Source organism: Mustela lutreola, chromosome 5, assembly GCF_030435805.1.
Source record: "Mustela lutreola isolate mMusLut2 chromosome 5, mMusLut2.pri, whole genome shotgun sequence".
Classification (NCBI taxonomy): domain Eukaryota; kingdom Metazoa; phylum Chordata; class Mammalia; order Carnivora; family Mustelidae; genus Mustela; species Mustela lutreola.
Window position 1 is genome coordinate 135,692,095 of NC_081294.1, and position 13,882 is coordinate 135,705,976.

General features: G+C 44.8%; 1 protein-coding gene and 1 pseudogene across 3 annotated transcripts in view; both read left to right on the forward strand.

Moving 5' to 3' along the window:
• Window positions 1-8,894: 8,894 nt before the first annotated feature.
• LOC131832886 (U6 spliceosomal RNA) lies at window positions 8,895-8,952 on the forward strand (annotated as a pseudogene).
• Window positions 8,953-12,188: 3,236 nt separating this feature from the next.
• DCP2 (decapping mRNA 2) overlaps window positions 12,189-13,882 on the forward strand; it is a 54,112-nt gene continuing 52,418 nt past the window's right edge. For all 3 annotated transcript variants that reach the window (XR_009354086.1, XM_059175676.1, XM_059175677.1), the window contains exon 1: window positions 12,189-12,452. Coding sequence is in view for 2 of the 3 variants with exons in the window: in XM_059175676.1 (XP_059031659.1) it covers window positions 12,400-12,452 (53 nt within the window). In the remaining variant the exon portion in view is untranslated. The remainder of the gene's footprint in view (window positions 12,453-13,882) is intronic.

A 13,882-nucleotide genomic window follows, 5' to 3' on the forward strand; every position in this document is an offset into this window, starting at 1 on the left:
TCAAGCAGACTGTTGTGAGCTCAAGCCCAATGTGGGGCTTGATCTCATGACCCTGAAATCATGACCTGAGCTGAAACCAAGGGCTGATTGCCTAACTGACGGAGGCACCCAGGCACCCCCAGCACCGCATGAAATGATCATCTTAATGTTACTAGAAGAGTGTTGAATTGACACAGAGCCCAAGTTGAGTGACATTTAAAGGTTAAGGGTCCCCTCAGTGCCATTATATGGAAGTACAAATAAGCAGATAGTCAGGTTGACTACTCGGTGTGTCTCCAGTGTATGGAATTTGGAGAGGCAGTGCCAGACTCACCATCTCTGATCTCTCTCAGGCTTTCCCCTCTGTGACTTGTTGACTCATTGTTTCCTCTAAAGATGTGAGTAATGTTAGCCAAGTGTCTGATTCAGCTCTTCCCAATTGGACCTGTGAGGCAGCTTTCTGAAGATATCATATTTCATTCATGATGCATTGATTTTATTGCTGTAGCTGGAACAGTTTCGGGTTCTTCAGGTTTCGGAGACCATTTGTTCTATCCCTAAGTAGCAGGGTCTAAGCTCCCATTTCCACCCCACAGTTGACCTCTATGCTTTGGACTATTGCTCAATTCCTGCCAATCATCTCTTCGGCTCATAACTTTTTTTTTTTCATGCTGCTTTTCTCTCCTTGCATTGGAGGGTCTGCACCCTGGGTGGAGTTTAGGGTCAGGGATTCCCACATGTATCACCTGTTCTCTCAAAGATGCTCCTGCCAACCGGGGACCTCAGGAGAATGACAGCCAGGGGAGCAGCCCTCTGCAGAAACAGATCTAGAAGCCAGGGTATCAGTGTGCATTACTGTCCCCTTTTTTCCTTCTAAAATGAGGGCATCCCTCCTGTCTCCTCCTTTTTCCTTTCTCTACCATCCTAGTCCTCTTTCTGCAGACCCTCAACTTGGCTCAAAGGAAGGTATGACTGAGCTCTTTACCTTCCAATGGTCTCAAACTCTTCTGTCTGGAATTCTTTGAGGACTTTGGTTTGGTATGATCAAAAGGCCTACTGAAAACTTTTTTTCCCCAAAATCAAAGAGCAGCCTCAAGCCTCCAATGAGATCTGCCTCTGTCTCTAGATAAGAAGACAGCCTATGTCAGTTTGGACTACTGTCTGCCTAAAACAGAGAAAAGCCCAATATTGTGGCTTCAACAAGATAGAAGCTTATCACTCTTTCCAGTAAAAGAAGTCTAGAGATAGGCTCTCCAGTGTTGATTTGGCAGCTCTCAGGTCTTCAGAGACACGGCATTTACTGTTTTGCTTTCTCTGCCCAGATGATCACTTGCTGGCCACAGGAGGGAATAAAGAGAAAAGAGAGAAACAAAGCCTGCCACTTTTTTTTTTTTTTTTTTTTTAGAACTTCCCAGAAGTCCTCAGCTACTCTGTGCTTACATCTCCTTGCCCTAAGATAGTTGCCACATCTCATGACAGGTAACTGTGAGAGAGCCAGAACATATAGACTTTTCAGTGAGCCCTCTAACTGAGAGGAAGGACAAGAATGAATGGTGGAGGAGGCTGCTGGCACTAGTGGTAGATGTCACATGATTGGTGACTTCCGGCCAGCAAAGTGGCCGACGACGATGGCCCTGCCTCCCTGCCATGCTGCTTGGATTCTGGATTTCCAAGAGGCCTCTTTGCTGTCTGGGCACTGCTCTCAGTCCCTTATTTGAGGTCATATTCTGCTAGTTCATCCATGGTACCTAAAATTTAGTCAGTACAATATTTGGATTCCGTCACACAGCACGTTTGACAGCTCTGAAAAATAGGTTTGGGCCATTTTAAGATCTTGCTTTTAAGAAAGGAAGGCACATAAAAGTCAGGAAAAGGTTTTCATTTGGAAGAGGTCATAAATACGTGACATCTAGACAACATAAAGAGCAATATGCAGGATCGTTGTGGTGACGACAGTGTGGTGTGTCACGTCAGTAACTGTGTCACATCAATGTGATAATGCGCTGTGGTTTTGTAAAATGTTGCCATTGGGGGAAACTAGGGAAAGGGCCAACCGCATTTCTCATCTTACAACTAGATAGGACTCTGTAGTTGCTTCAACAAAAAAATTTGGGGTGCCTGGGTGGCTCAGTGGGTTAAGCCTCTGCCTTCAGCTCAGGTCATGATCTTAGGGTCCTAGGATCGAGCCCCGCATCAGGCTCTCTGCTCGGCAGGGAGCCTGCTTCCCTCTCTCTCTCTCTCTGCCTACTTGTGATCTCTCTGTCAAATAAATGAATAAAATCTTTTAAAAAAATAAAATAAAATAAAAAGTTTAATTATTTTATTTTATTTTTTAATCTAATTTTTAATTTTTTTAATTTTGCAGAAGTCAACAGCATTTCATTGTAAATTATATCTCAATAATTTTTTAAATCAATTGCATTTCAACCTGGTGCCTTTAACAATGACATATTTAGTATGCAGTTTCACTTAGTCTTATCAATGTTTTTCCTTTCAAGTATTAAAGAAACAAGGAGGAAAAGTCAGTTTAATTCTCAGGAAGAAGGTCTCAATTTTTGAAAACATTTTATTCTGAATATTTGAAAGTATATATAAAAGAATATAATTAAACTCCATGTACTCATTACCCAGTTCAACAATTACCACCCTTTTGTTAGTCTTATTTTATCTATTTGCCTTGCAATTTTTCCCCCTGGTGGATTATTTTTAAAACAAATTCCAGACATTATATTACTTTAGCTTTCAATAAAAGCTATTTTTAAACTCCGTGATCCCAAGCACAACAAACAAGGGAGATAAAACTCCATAATTTCAAATTACTAGAACTAGCAACTTCCACATGCTGAAAAAATGTGCAGTCACGGGGCGCCTGGGTGGCTCAGTGAGTTAAAGCCTCTGCCTTCAGCTCAGGTCATGATCCCAGGGTGCTGGGATCGAGCCCCACATCGGGCTCTCTGCTCCATGGGGAGCCTGCTTCCCCCTCTCTCTCTGCCTGCCTCTCTGCCTACTTGTGATCTCTGTCAAATAAATAAATAAAATATTAAAAAAAAAAAAAAAAGTGCAGTCACAGATTCCCGGGAACGGAAGTGAGAGGGTGGATACACAAAGAGAAATCTACAGAGCAGGGATGCAGAATGTGGCAAGCAAAATATTGCCCCCCACAAAATGTCCCTCGTAATCCTGTGATTATGTGTGAGTCTGTGAATAAGTTACTTTAAAGGAAAAGGAGGAAAAAGATTGCAGATGGAATTAAGGTTGCTAATTGGCTGATTTTAAAGTAGGGAGATTGTCCTGGGTTATCTGGGTGGGTCTCATGTAATCACATGTTCCTTACAAATGTAAGAGGAAGCAGATGGGGGGCCACCAAGAGATGACTGTGAGGGAGAGGATATGAGGGCCAGAGTGATGTAAGGGGAATCGACCTGCCATTGCTGGCTTGGGAGATGGAGGAAGGGGACCAGGAGCCAAAGCATGCAGAGGGCCCCACTAGAGAACATAGCCTTGCAGACACCTCTCTTTTCAGTAAGACCAGCGCTGGGCTTTTCCCCTGAAGAACTCTAAAATAAGAAATTTGTATTGTTTTAAAGCCATCCCAGCTCTGGTAATTTGCTGGAGCTGTAACGTGACACTAACGTACAGAGTGAGAGGCCGTCACCAGTAGGCAACTTGAAGGGGACAAGCGGGAAAGGGTGTCTTCAGATATCTGAGTCATTTAAATAGCCGGGAAATAATGTAGTTACACCAGCTCCTCGGAAGCAGGGTCCCACGGATGGCAAGAGCCTCAGTTTTCAAGTCCTGCTCTTGTGCTAAGAGTGTGAGTCAGCAGTGTGCTCTAAAATTTGAAAATGGAACAAAGGGACTGTACACCCCCTGCTGGTAGATAGGAAACAGAGTTTTCCTGTTTGGGATTCTGGTTTCCTTGTATATAGTGGGAAGAGAGTAGGCTAGTCCAAGCCTTTGGGGGGGGGGGTGGCAATGTCTGGACAAACTGAAGTCTGAGCCCCATGCAGACTGTGGAATACCGATGGGGCCAAACCGAGCTGGTTATGCTCACAATACATAATTGGAGAGGTGCCTCTTTAGATTTGTTTGTTGTTTCAACAGAACTTTTCCTTTTAAAGAATTCAATATAAGAGACGCTACGAGAAAAACATCTTTTCCCAGTTAAGATGTTTGCAAGTTCAGTTGAAGAAAAACAAGCTAGCCTCTAGCATGCTTACTCAACATCTGTTCAAAGACATAATGTAATAATTAGTGTGTTACTCAGTTTCTGAAATTTTAGTCAGAAATAATCCCTTCGTCCATGACAAGGAATTAATGAGAGAATTCTTTTTTTTTTTTTTTTTTTTTTTTAAAGATTATTTATTTATTTATTTGACAGAGAGAAATCACAAGTAGATGGAGAGGCAGGCAGAGAGAGAGGGAAGCAGGCTCTCCGCTGAGCAGAGAGCCCGATGCGGGACTCGATCAAGGACTCTGAGATCATGACCTGAGCCGAAGGCAGCGGCCCAACCCACTGAGCCACCCAGGCACCCCTAATGAGAGAATTCTTAAGAATTCTTAAGAACTGTCATATTTCTGATTTTTTAAAATTAAGAAGTGATTTATATATTTTTTTAAAAATCCTGAAACGATTTTCATTTTCCTGATTTGTTCCATGCAAAAGAAGGTTGTTTATCAGCAGATTAAGCTTTTTCATTTGGGTGTGGAAACTTCATTCCCTCTCTTCCAACGGCCTTCTCGTATTCTGGGCAAACCCATCAAAGCATGGTGGTTAGAGGTATAGAGATTCGGAGGAGCAGGAAAGAGAGGGTGAAAGAGAAGGAAGAGGTTCTACAGTTCTAGAGTGTAGAATTGTTTCATATATATATTCTCAATAAGATGCTTATACTTAATATGACATATTTATGTCTATTATTATATTATATTTATATAATATATATCTATTACATAGATACACAAAAGAGAGAGCAAGTGAGCTCTGCATTACTAGGACTGTCTTTAACGAAAGTAACAAAACCCATCGAAGCTAGGATGAGTTCATCTTTTCCAACAGCAGATTTACTTTTTTTTTTTTTAAGACATTCACACTTACTCATAATAGGATTTTGCATCCCACCACCTCCTTCTCAGTAACCTCACCACATACTTGGTGATAACTTACTCCTTTGCCTGTTTAGAGAGTGTCCACCATGCAAGGACACTCTTAACACTGGGGATTCAGTGCATACGTTAGAAAGGATCTCTGCTTTCTTTTAACTTACAGTTTAGGGGGAGAGGGGGAAAATGGCTTGAGAAAATTTCCAGTTGAGGAGACTATTTAGATAGAGTGGTCTGGGAAGAATTTCTGAGGAGGTGATGTTTAAGCTGCAGAGAATGCCTGTAAAGGAGGGGGTTGTGGAGCGGTGGGTGGCATTCCAGGCAGAAGGAGAGTGTGCAGAAAGAGCTTGGAGAATGTGATGGATTGCAAGAAGACTACCATGGTGAGTGTAGTGAGAGATGAAGACGGGACATGAGAGGAAAGGTGAGTGGGTGCCGGGCAGTTGCCCATCACAAAAAGTCTCTCAAGCCATGGCACGTCATTTGGATTCTGCCCTGAGGTCATGAAGATTTTCAAGCATAAGAGTCATCAAATTAACGTGTTGAGGTGACCACTCTCGCTGTTTTGTGGAGAGCAGGTTGCCAGGACCCAGGAGACATGTAGGAGCATATGGAAGCCATGTAGCTGAGGCTGAGGAGGCATGGCCTGAGGTGGGGGAAGCTGAGGTGGAGAAGAAGGGATGGATCTTGGAGGTAGACTGGCCAGGACGCAGCAGTGGGTTGGACATGTGCATGTGTGAGAAAGACTGGAACTAGGGTTCACTCTTAGACTTCTGGTTTGAGCCTCTGGATGCCCAGTGGAACATGTCAATTGAAATGATTTGGGCCAAAGTGAAAGAAGGCTTTGGCTGAAACCAAAAGACATGTGTGGGTTCATGTGAGTTCGGAGGGAGGACAGTCTTTGGGGTCACTTCAGCAGTTCTTGAGAATCTGGCTTGTGGTTTGAGATCTATGTGTGAGTTTTCAGGCCTAACTGTAGGCCACCACCGACGCTCTACCTGGCAGGCCTCCCCTGGAGTGACTGCCCTCCCACACAGCCAGTGTATTGCAGTCAGGGACTTGGGCCCCTGTGCCTCCCAAGCTTCTCCTGTTTGCATTCCCAGCCCCAGGGCGTCCATTCCTATCTCCTAATCTGAGGCCTCGGCAGAGAGGTCTTCTTTATTTTTTTTTTTTTTTTTTTTTTTTTTTTTTTTAAAGATTTTATTTATTTACTTGAGAGAGAGACAGTGAGAGAGAGCATGAATGAGGAGAAGGTCAGAGAGAGAAGCAGACTCCCCATGGAGCTGGGAGTCCGATGCGGGACTCGATCCCGGGACTCCAGGATCATGACCTGAGCCGAAGGCAGTCGTCCAACCAACTGAGCCACCCAGGCGTCCCAGAGAGGTCTTCTTTAGTCTCCTCGCTGAAGCCACCTCATTGGGGAAGGAGGAGTACTTTTCTACACTGACGTCTTCCCCTCGTTCCTCTCTCCCCAGGGCCCACAAAACTGCATGAACCTTTTGTTCAGTGAGATCACCTGACCCTTTACCGGTAGTACCTTGTTCCATGGGAAAGTGAAGCAGAAGCAGTCAGTGCTTTCTCTGGTTTTAGCCATCATGGTAAGCTGATTAAAGGTTTAACTCTCATTTTTTGGCTTCCTGCTTTAATCGGCGACTCTGATACCTGACCACTCTGGCTCCCACCTGGGGCCAAGTGCTCAGGCGTTTGCTTTCTCTTTCTCTCTCTCTCTCTCATTCCTCTCCCACCGTTCCCCACCTTCAGCCCCACACCAGCTCAGGTGAGCTCCTGACAGATCTGCTTCCTTTACTCCAAAGGCCTTTCAGCTTTGCCCTCCCGCATGTCTTCACTTTGGCCTACAGATGATGGTGAGATGGCTCTAGTAGTTCTGACATCAGTCAGACCCAAGACGTGACCTTGACTACTCACCTATTTGTGCTCAGCCTTAACTCAGGTCTCTTAACTCAGGCAAGAGACCTGAAGGAAACCAAAGCTACCCTTCAAGCAACAATGACGGCCTGGAAGAAGAGCTGGCCAGGACGGCCCAAACCAGTCTGAACTTAACAGGGCCTCCCCTCAAGTGTATAATACACTATTATTAGCTATAATCACCTTGCTGCACAGTGGGTCTCCGGAACTTATTCATCTCACAACAAAGTGTGTACCCTTCAACTAACAAAGATCTTTTGATTCAAGTCATTTACACAACAACACATATTTGCCCTTTGTGCCAACTCCCTCCACACTTGAAATTTGCACAGAGCAGATATCCTAAGTGTTGTTACCAAACACACACACACACACACACACACACACGCACACGGTAACTATGTGAGGTGATGGATATATTAATTAGCTTGTTTGTGGTAATCATTACACAATACATATCAAAGCAGCATGTTGTATATCTGCTACGGCCTGAATGTTTGTGTGTCCCCCCAAATTCATGTGTTTAAATCCTAGTGCCCAATGTGTTAGTCTTAGGAGGTGGGGGGTTCATGTTTACGTTGTGAAGGTAGAGCCCTTATGAAAGGGATCAGTGCCCATGTAAAAGAGAGCCCAGAGAGCTAGCTTACCTCTTCTGCCATGTAAGCTTACACCTAGAAGGCACAGTCTACAAACTAGGAGATGGATTCTCACCAGACACTAAATCTGCTAGTGCCATGACCTTGAACTTCTCAGCCTCCAGAATTGTGAGAAATAAATGTTTGTTGTTTATAAGACACCCAATCGAAGGCATTATTTTTTGTCATAGGAGCCTGAATGACTAGGACAAGACCTTAAATATGTTCAATTTTTATTTGTCAATCACACCTCAAAAAAGCTAGAAAATACATTTTATTTATTTTTTATTTTTTTATTTTTTTTTAAATTTTTTTAAAAGATTTTATTTATTTATTTGACAGAGAGAAATCACAAGTAGATGGAGAGGCAGGCAGAGAGAGAGAGAGGGAAGCAGGCTCCCCGCTGAGCAGAGAGCCTCATGCGGGACTTGATCCCAGGACCCTGAGATCATGGCCTGAGCCGAAGGCAGCGGCCCAACCCACTGAGCCACCCAGGTGCCCCCAGAAAATACATTTTAAAAAGGAACTTTGAAGATATGTGAAAAGGCTTCCAACAGACTTAATTTACTCTCACTCAATTTAAAAGAAGGCCAATAAGCATATTCAGTGTTTTTTTAAGAATGTGATGACAACTTGTTTTATTGTAAGGATTATTGTATTTGAAAAAATATTATATCATATCATGCTGTACAGACATTAATAATAATTGTTATGGTGTCGTTCTCCCTTAAGCAGAATTCCTGCTGTGAGCTCAGAACTGAATTCTAGTCCTGGCTTCATTTCATACTGTCATTTCATCATTTAATCTCAGTAAGTCTCATTAATCTCTATCTGCCTATCCCCCGTAGTTAAGAAGACTAAAAGAAATGGCATATTTTTTTAAAAAAGATTTTATTTATTTATTTGACAGACAGAGATCACAAGTAGGCAGAGAAGCAGGCAGAGAGAGAGCGGGAAGCAGGCTCCCTGCTGAGCAGAGAGCCTGATGGGGGGCTTGATCCCAGGACCCTGGGATCATGACCTGAGCCGATGGCAGAGGCTTTAACCCACTGAGCCACCCAGGTGCCCCGAGATGGCATATTTTAAAATGGTAAAGGTTTTGATCAATTCAGTTATTTAAAAATTGTATCTGTATTTTAATTGAAGAAGCTCAGCATCTCCCATTCCCTTAATTTCAAACTTCCAATTTATCTGCCTTTCTCAAGCCACGGGCTGCTGGGGCCTGTGGGCAGTTGGGTTTGAATGAGGCCCTGAGTGCTCGCTTCGGCAGCACATATACTAAAATTGGAACGATACAGAGAAGATTAGCATGAATGAGGCCCTGAATTCTTTGGAAGTCACAGCTCAGGGGACTTCCATAAGGACTACTCTACTGTGCACCTGTCCAGCTCCTAGACGTGTGTGTGAGGAGGCAGGAGTGGGATGGTGAATGGGCAGGAAAGTAGCTTGGAAGTTGCTAGTCCCCAGACAACCGTGGAATTCTCAGTGGAGGCATTGGCTTAGCACTGTGTGGAAGTCTGGAGATTTGCAGGCTCCTTAGAGCTAGAAAAGGGGTTGTAGAACTTATCCCTGAGCTGAAACTTTGGAGAGATAAAGGAGCAGGAAGATTTCCTCCAAGTCCTTTGGCAAGTGGCAGCGGCCTGCTTCCTTCCTTTGATACCATTGGCCCCTGAGGGATAAACACCACTGGGCCTTCCACTGTTGTTTCACTGCCATCATTTAGAGTACTCTAAATGTGGAGCTTCATGTGGACCACTAAGAAAAATGGCTGTTAAGTTACCACCAGCCAGAGAAAAGAAGTTCAGATAGGACAGGGAGAATGCATATCCGGCAGAATAGAACCATTAAAGGGGCTCACTGTCACCCTTACGGATCCATTACACCATGCTGCCTGGACTTCTAACTGCTCTAGTGGCTGCATTTCTTTGCCTGAGGGCTTTTTCTAGCCACCAGAGCCTGCCTTGCTGCTCATAGGGCAGACAGGTGTGTAGGCTCCAGGAACATGATGGAACCAAGAACTGGTGGAAGTGAGTATATAAATCCCCATCTCCTCACCCCTTCAGTTGAATAACTGCAATGCGTGTTTTACCTGGGTCTCCAGAATCCTCCAGTGGGATCAGCTCCAGTTACCTACAGTGCTGACTTCCTTGATAAAAAAGTTCCTTTCTGACTCTCTTCCTTGCTCTACCATGCTTTCCTGAGTCACCTCCCATGTAAACTACTTGCACTCAAATCCTCATCTCAGGGCCTGCTTCTTAGGAAACCCAAACTAAGACTCGTAGTGTGCCAGGGGGATTGAATAAAGCAAAGAGAATACTCCTGCCTGTGCTCTCATATTCGACTCCCAGAACATTTCCAGTTTGGTCTGGAAGGATTTTCTCTTTAGCGAATTTGACCAGCTGGAAAGAATGACCGACAGATACTGATGTCATGTGTTCCCAACTAACAGCCCAGCCAGGTCGCCCTACAGAGAAGCCCTCAAGAAACAAGTTCCACCTTCATGCTGGAAGCTTCTAATCAGCTTTTATAGCCTTAACTCCAGTTTTTAAATTATGTACTCTTAAAAAAAGATTTTATTTTTATTATTTATTTGAGAGAGAGAGAACACATGAGTGGGGGGGGGGGCAGAAGGAGAGGGAGAGGCAGGCTCCCCACTGAGCAGGGAGCCAGATGTAGGGCTTGACTCCAGGACCCTGAGATCATGGTCTAAGTGGAAGGCAGATGCTTACTGACTGAACCACCCAGGTGCCCCTAGTGATGTTCTCTTAAGTGTGAGTGAATACTTGAAGACTACCAGAAAACTTCCAATATGTTAGATGGAGACCTAATTAATAGCAAAACACAGCTGAGAGGAAGAAGAGACTATTCAGGAAGAAGATGTATTGTGTTTGTGGATTTCCTTTTGTTTCGTTTTTTGTTTTTTTGGGGTGTTTTTTTAGAGAGGGAGAGAGAGAGAATCTTAAGCAGGCTCCATATCCAGCTCAGAGCCCCATGCAGGGCTCGACTTCACAACCCTGAGATCATGACCTAAGCCGAAATCAAGAGTCAGTTACTTAGCCAACTGGGTCATCCAGGTGCCCCTAAAAATGTTTTGTTAATATCTTCATAGGGATAAGAAATCTATGAAGCAAGGCTATGACACCGTAACGAAGAGACATTTGAAAGATGAAAGAAAGCTCCAGAAGAGTAAAAACAGTATAGATGGCTGGAAGAAATATTTGTGTTCTCCAATAAAGTGCAAAAACAGAACAACAACAACAAAAAAACCCAGATGGAGGGACGCCTGGGTGGCTCATTGGGTTAAGCCTCTGCCTTTGGCTCAGGTCATGATCCCAGGGTCCTAGAATCGAGCCCCACATCAGGCTCTCTTCTCCTCAGAGAGCCTGCTTCTCCCTCTCTGCCTACTTCTGTCTACCTGTGATTTCTCTCTGTCAAATAATTTTTTAAAAAAATCTAAAAAAAAAAACCACCCAAAACAAAGATGGAAAACAGGAGAGTAAAATAGATGGTAAAAGGGCTCTTACATCACGTTTGGGCTTGAGTATACATCAGAAGCTGATATAGGGGAGCTATCAAAAGATAAAAGACTGCAACCTATTCATATCTGAACAAAAGAAAATAAAACTTGGACAGTTGTACAAGCCAAGAATGGAAGTAGAGGTCCTGCTTAGGCAGTTCTTGTAGTGAGGAGAAAATATAATGAGCACCTAATATAAAGACAAAGGACATTTGGACAGAAATTAAGAAAAAGATGAGAGATTAAATGGTATAATGAACTGAAGTTGTGGCTGAGAGGGTGTGGGGGGAGGTTCCTGTGGACCTGCTGTAAAAGGCGGTTAAAGAACGGATGGATCTAGATTTTTCTGCAAGATCCTAAATGGAGTGGGCTCCATTAAGATGAGGAATCAGCTAGGACCAGTAGGTTGGAGTGGTGTGTGCAGGAGGTAGAATGCAAATTCCTGAGTTCGGGTTCAATCAGTGTTTTCTCACTAGGTGTCAGATATTGGGATCAAGTTTTGTCTGGGTCGCCTGAGGAAAGGCAGAGGTTAAGTCGCAAGCAAAAAGGCAGCTCCCTTCAGGTGTTTGTAGTTAAAGAAGGTACAGCCTTTGGCGTGGAGGGGATGGGGTCGACAATGAATGTTTGTGCAGGATACTTGGTGACAGGAACTGTAAATGCACGCTTGCGCAGGACCGCCTCTGGGGATCTGCCCTGCAGAAGTACGAGCGCCTCCGCGCTTACCGAGAAGACGCTCAGACCACGCCAAACCCTCCAAGCTTGATCTCCGGGTCTACTAGGAAAATCTGAGTCCTCTGGACTTCCTAGTAGTGCAAAGGAGGCGTGGCGCGCATGCGCGTGACCACACACACTAGGGTTCAATCAAAGGCGGCGGGAAGTTGGTTTTCTGAGGAGCAACTGAGCCGCTTGAAGACGGATTGGAGATGACAGACCAATAAACAAACATTTCATTGGCTTAGCGTGCTCGGCCTCCCGATTCTCCAGCTTCCTATTGGACCTTTCAAGCAGAGTAGGGGCGTGACTACCGGGGCTCCTCCCCGCGCTCTGGCCCAGCCTTGGGGTCCGGGGCTGAGGGAGCGGGACGGAAGTGAGTGGGTCCCGCCCCTTCCCCCTCTGGTCTTCGCTGGAGCCGCCGCTGCTGCCGCCGCTGCCCCTATCCGGCGAGCCGGAGTCTCCGTGCCGTACCCTTGGTCCCCGGCCGCGCGGAGCCGGGATGCACTGCTCCTGCTGTGGGTCCTTATCATGGAGACCAAACGGGTGGAGATTCCCGGCAGCGTCCTGGACGATCTCTGCAGGTACCGCGGCGCTGCCCCTGCCCCCTTCGTCCCCTCCTCGTTTTCTCTCACAGTGGCCGACCACGGAGGCCTCCGCGTCTCCCCCCCCGCCCCCATCCTTATCCTCCCTTTCCGGTCCCGCCGCTGCACGCTTTCCCCGCTCGACCCTTCTCTCTCGGACGATACTACCCCTCTCTCTCCGCCGCAGCCTCCGGGTTTCTCGCGGCTTCTCCGTCCTTCTTCGCGGGGCCCCGGAATTTCCTCATTTTCTTAGTTCCCCAACTCTTGTTTTCCTTCAAGTGATGCCGCTGCGCCAAAGCCAGGGTCTGGAGCGGTTTTTTTTTTTTTTTTTTTTTTCCCCCGGCTGCCCCCTCCCCCTCCCATTGTTTTTTTTTTTTTCTGCCTCTGACTTTTATAGACCGTTTCCCCCCTCCTCTCTCGGTCTCAGGCCTCAGTTCTGTCCCCGATCCCAGGGTTTTGAGTCTTAGTAGTCCCACGCCCCCGGATCTAAGCAGGGAAGCGTTTTCAAACTTAACCTTTCGCCGGTGCGTTCTCACGCGTCCGTGGCATTTTCTCAATTGCTATAAGGAATTACTGTCTTGTATATTCCCAAACTTGTCATTGGAGGGGGGTGGGGGATAGAGAGTTGCTCTCCCCCCCCCCCATTGTTTAATTTTCCTTACAGGAAATTCTCAACCGCAGGGCTTTAACTCATGGTATACTTTTAGAAGAGAAGTTTTTTGCTTTCTGCCCTCTTGTTAGCGATGATTTCAGATAGCCGAACTTAAGGGAAATATTTTCTTGTTCCGAAATAAAAATTTTGGTGCAGTAATACCCTGTGTTGTGGCCGGCTAGTTGGATTGTGAAATAAATTACAAATGAGTAAAAGGCTCTGATAAAATAACACCTTTCAAGTACAATTAATTACTGTGTTTATGTTTAGAAGTCTGACTTTTAATAGTGGTGTCGCCTTCACGCCTTTTTTATTTTTATTTTTTTAATGGGAAGGAAAGAACTAATACTTGTGGAGGTATTTAACTGTTGTGTGCTAGGTATTGGGTGCTCCCTGCACATATATCATATTATTTAATCCTTGAAACAGCTCCTATTTGGTGCAGTTATTTTCATTTTCATCTGATAGGGTCGGTTTGTAATTTACACAAGGTCACATTTCTTGTAATTCAGAAAATCAAGATTTGAAACCTAAGCCCTTTCTCCTACAGTGTCTGTGCTTTTTCTCCTGCGCCAGGTAGACGTTACAGAAAGTCAAGTCTAACATTTTAAACCTCGCAAAAAGTACGTGTAGATAACGAAAAAGACTGATTTTGGAACTAAAAAGAATTAATGTTGCTGTACTTCTTTGGTGATGCTGTGATTATAATTTTTGAAATATGATTGATTCAAACAAACAGAAAATGCACTTATTTTCTATGATCCCAATTTCATAAGAA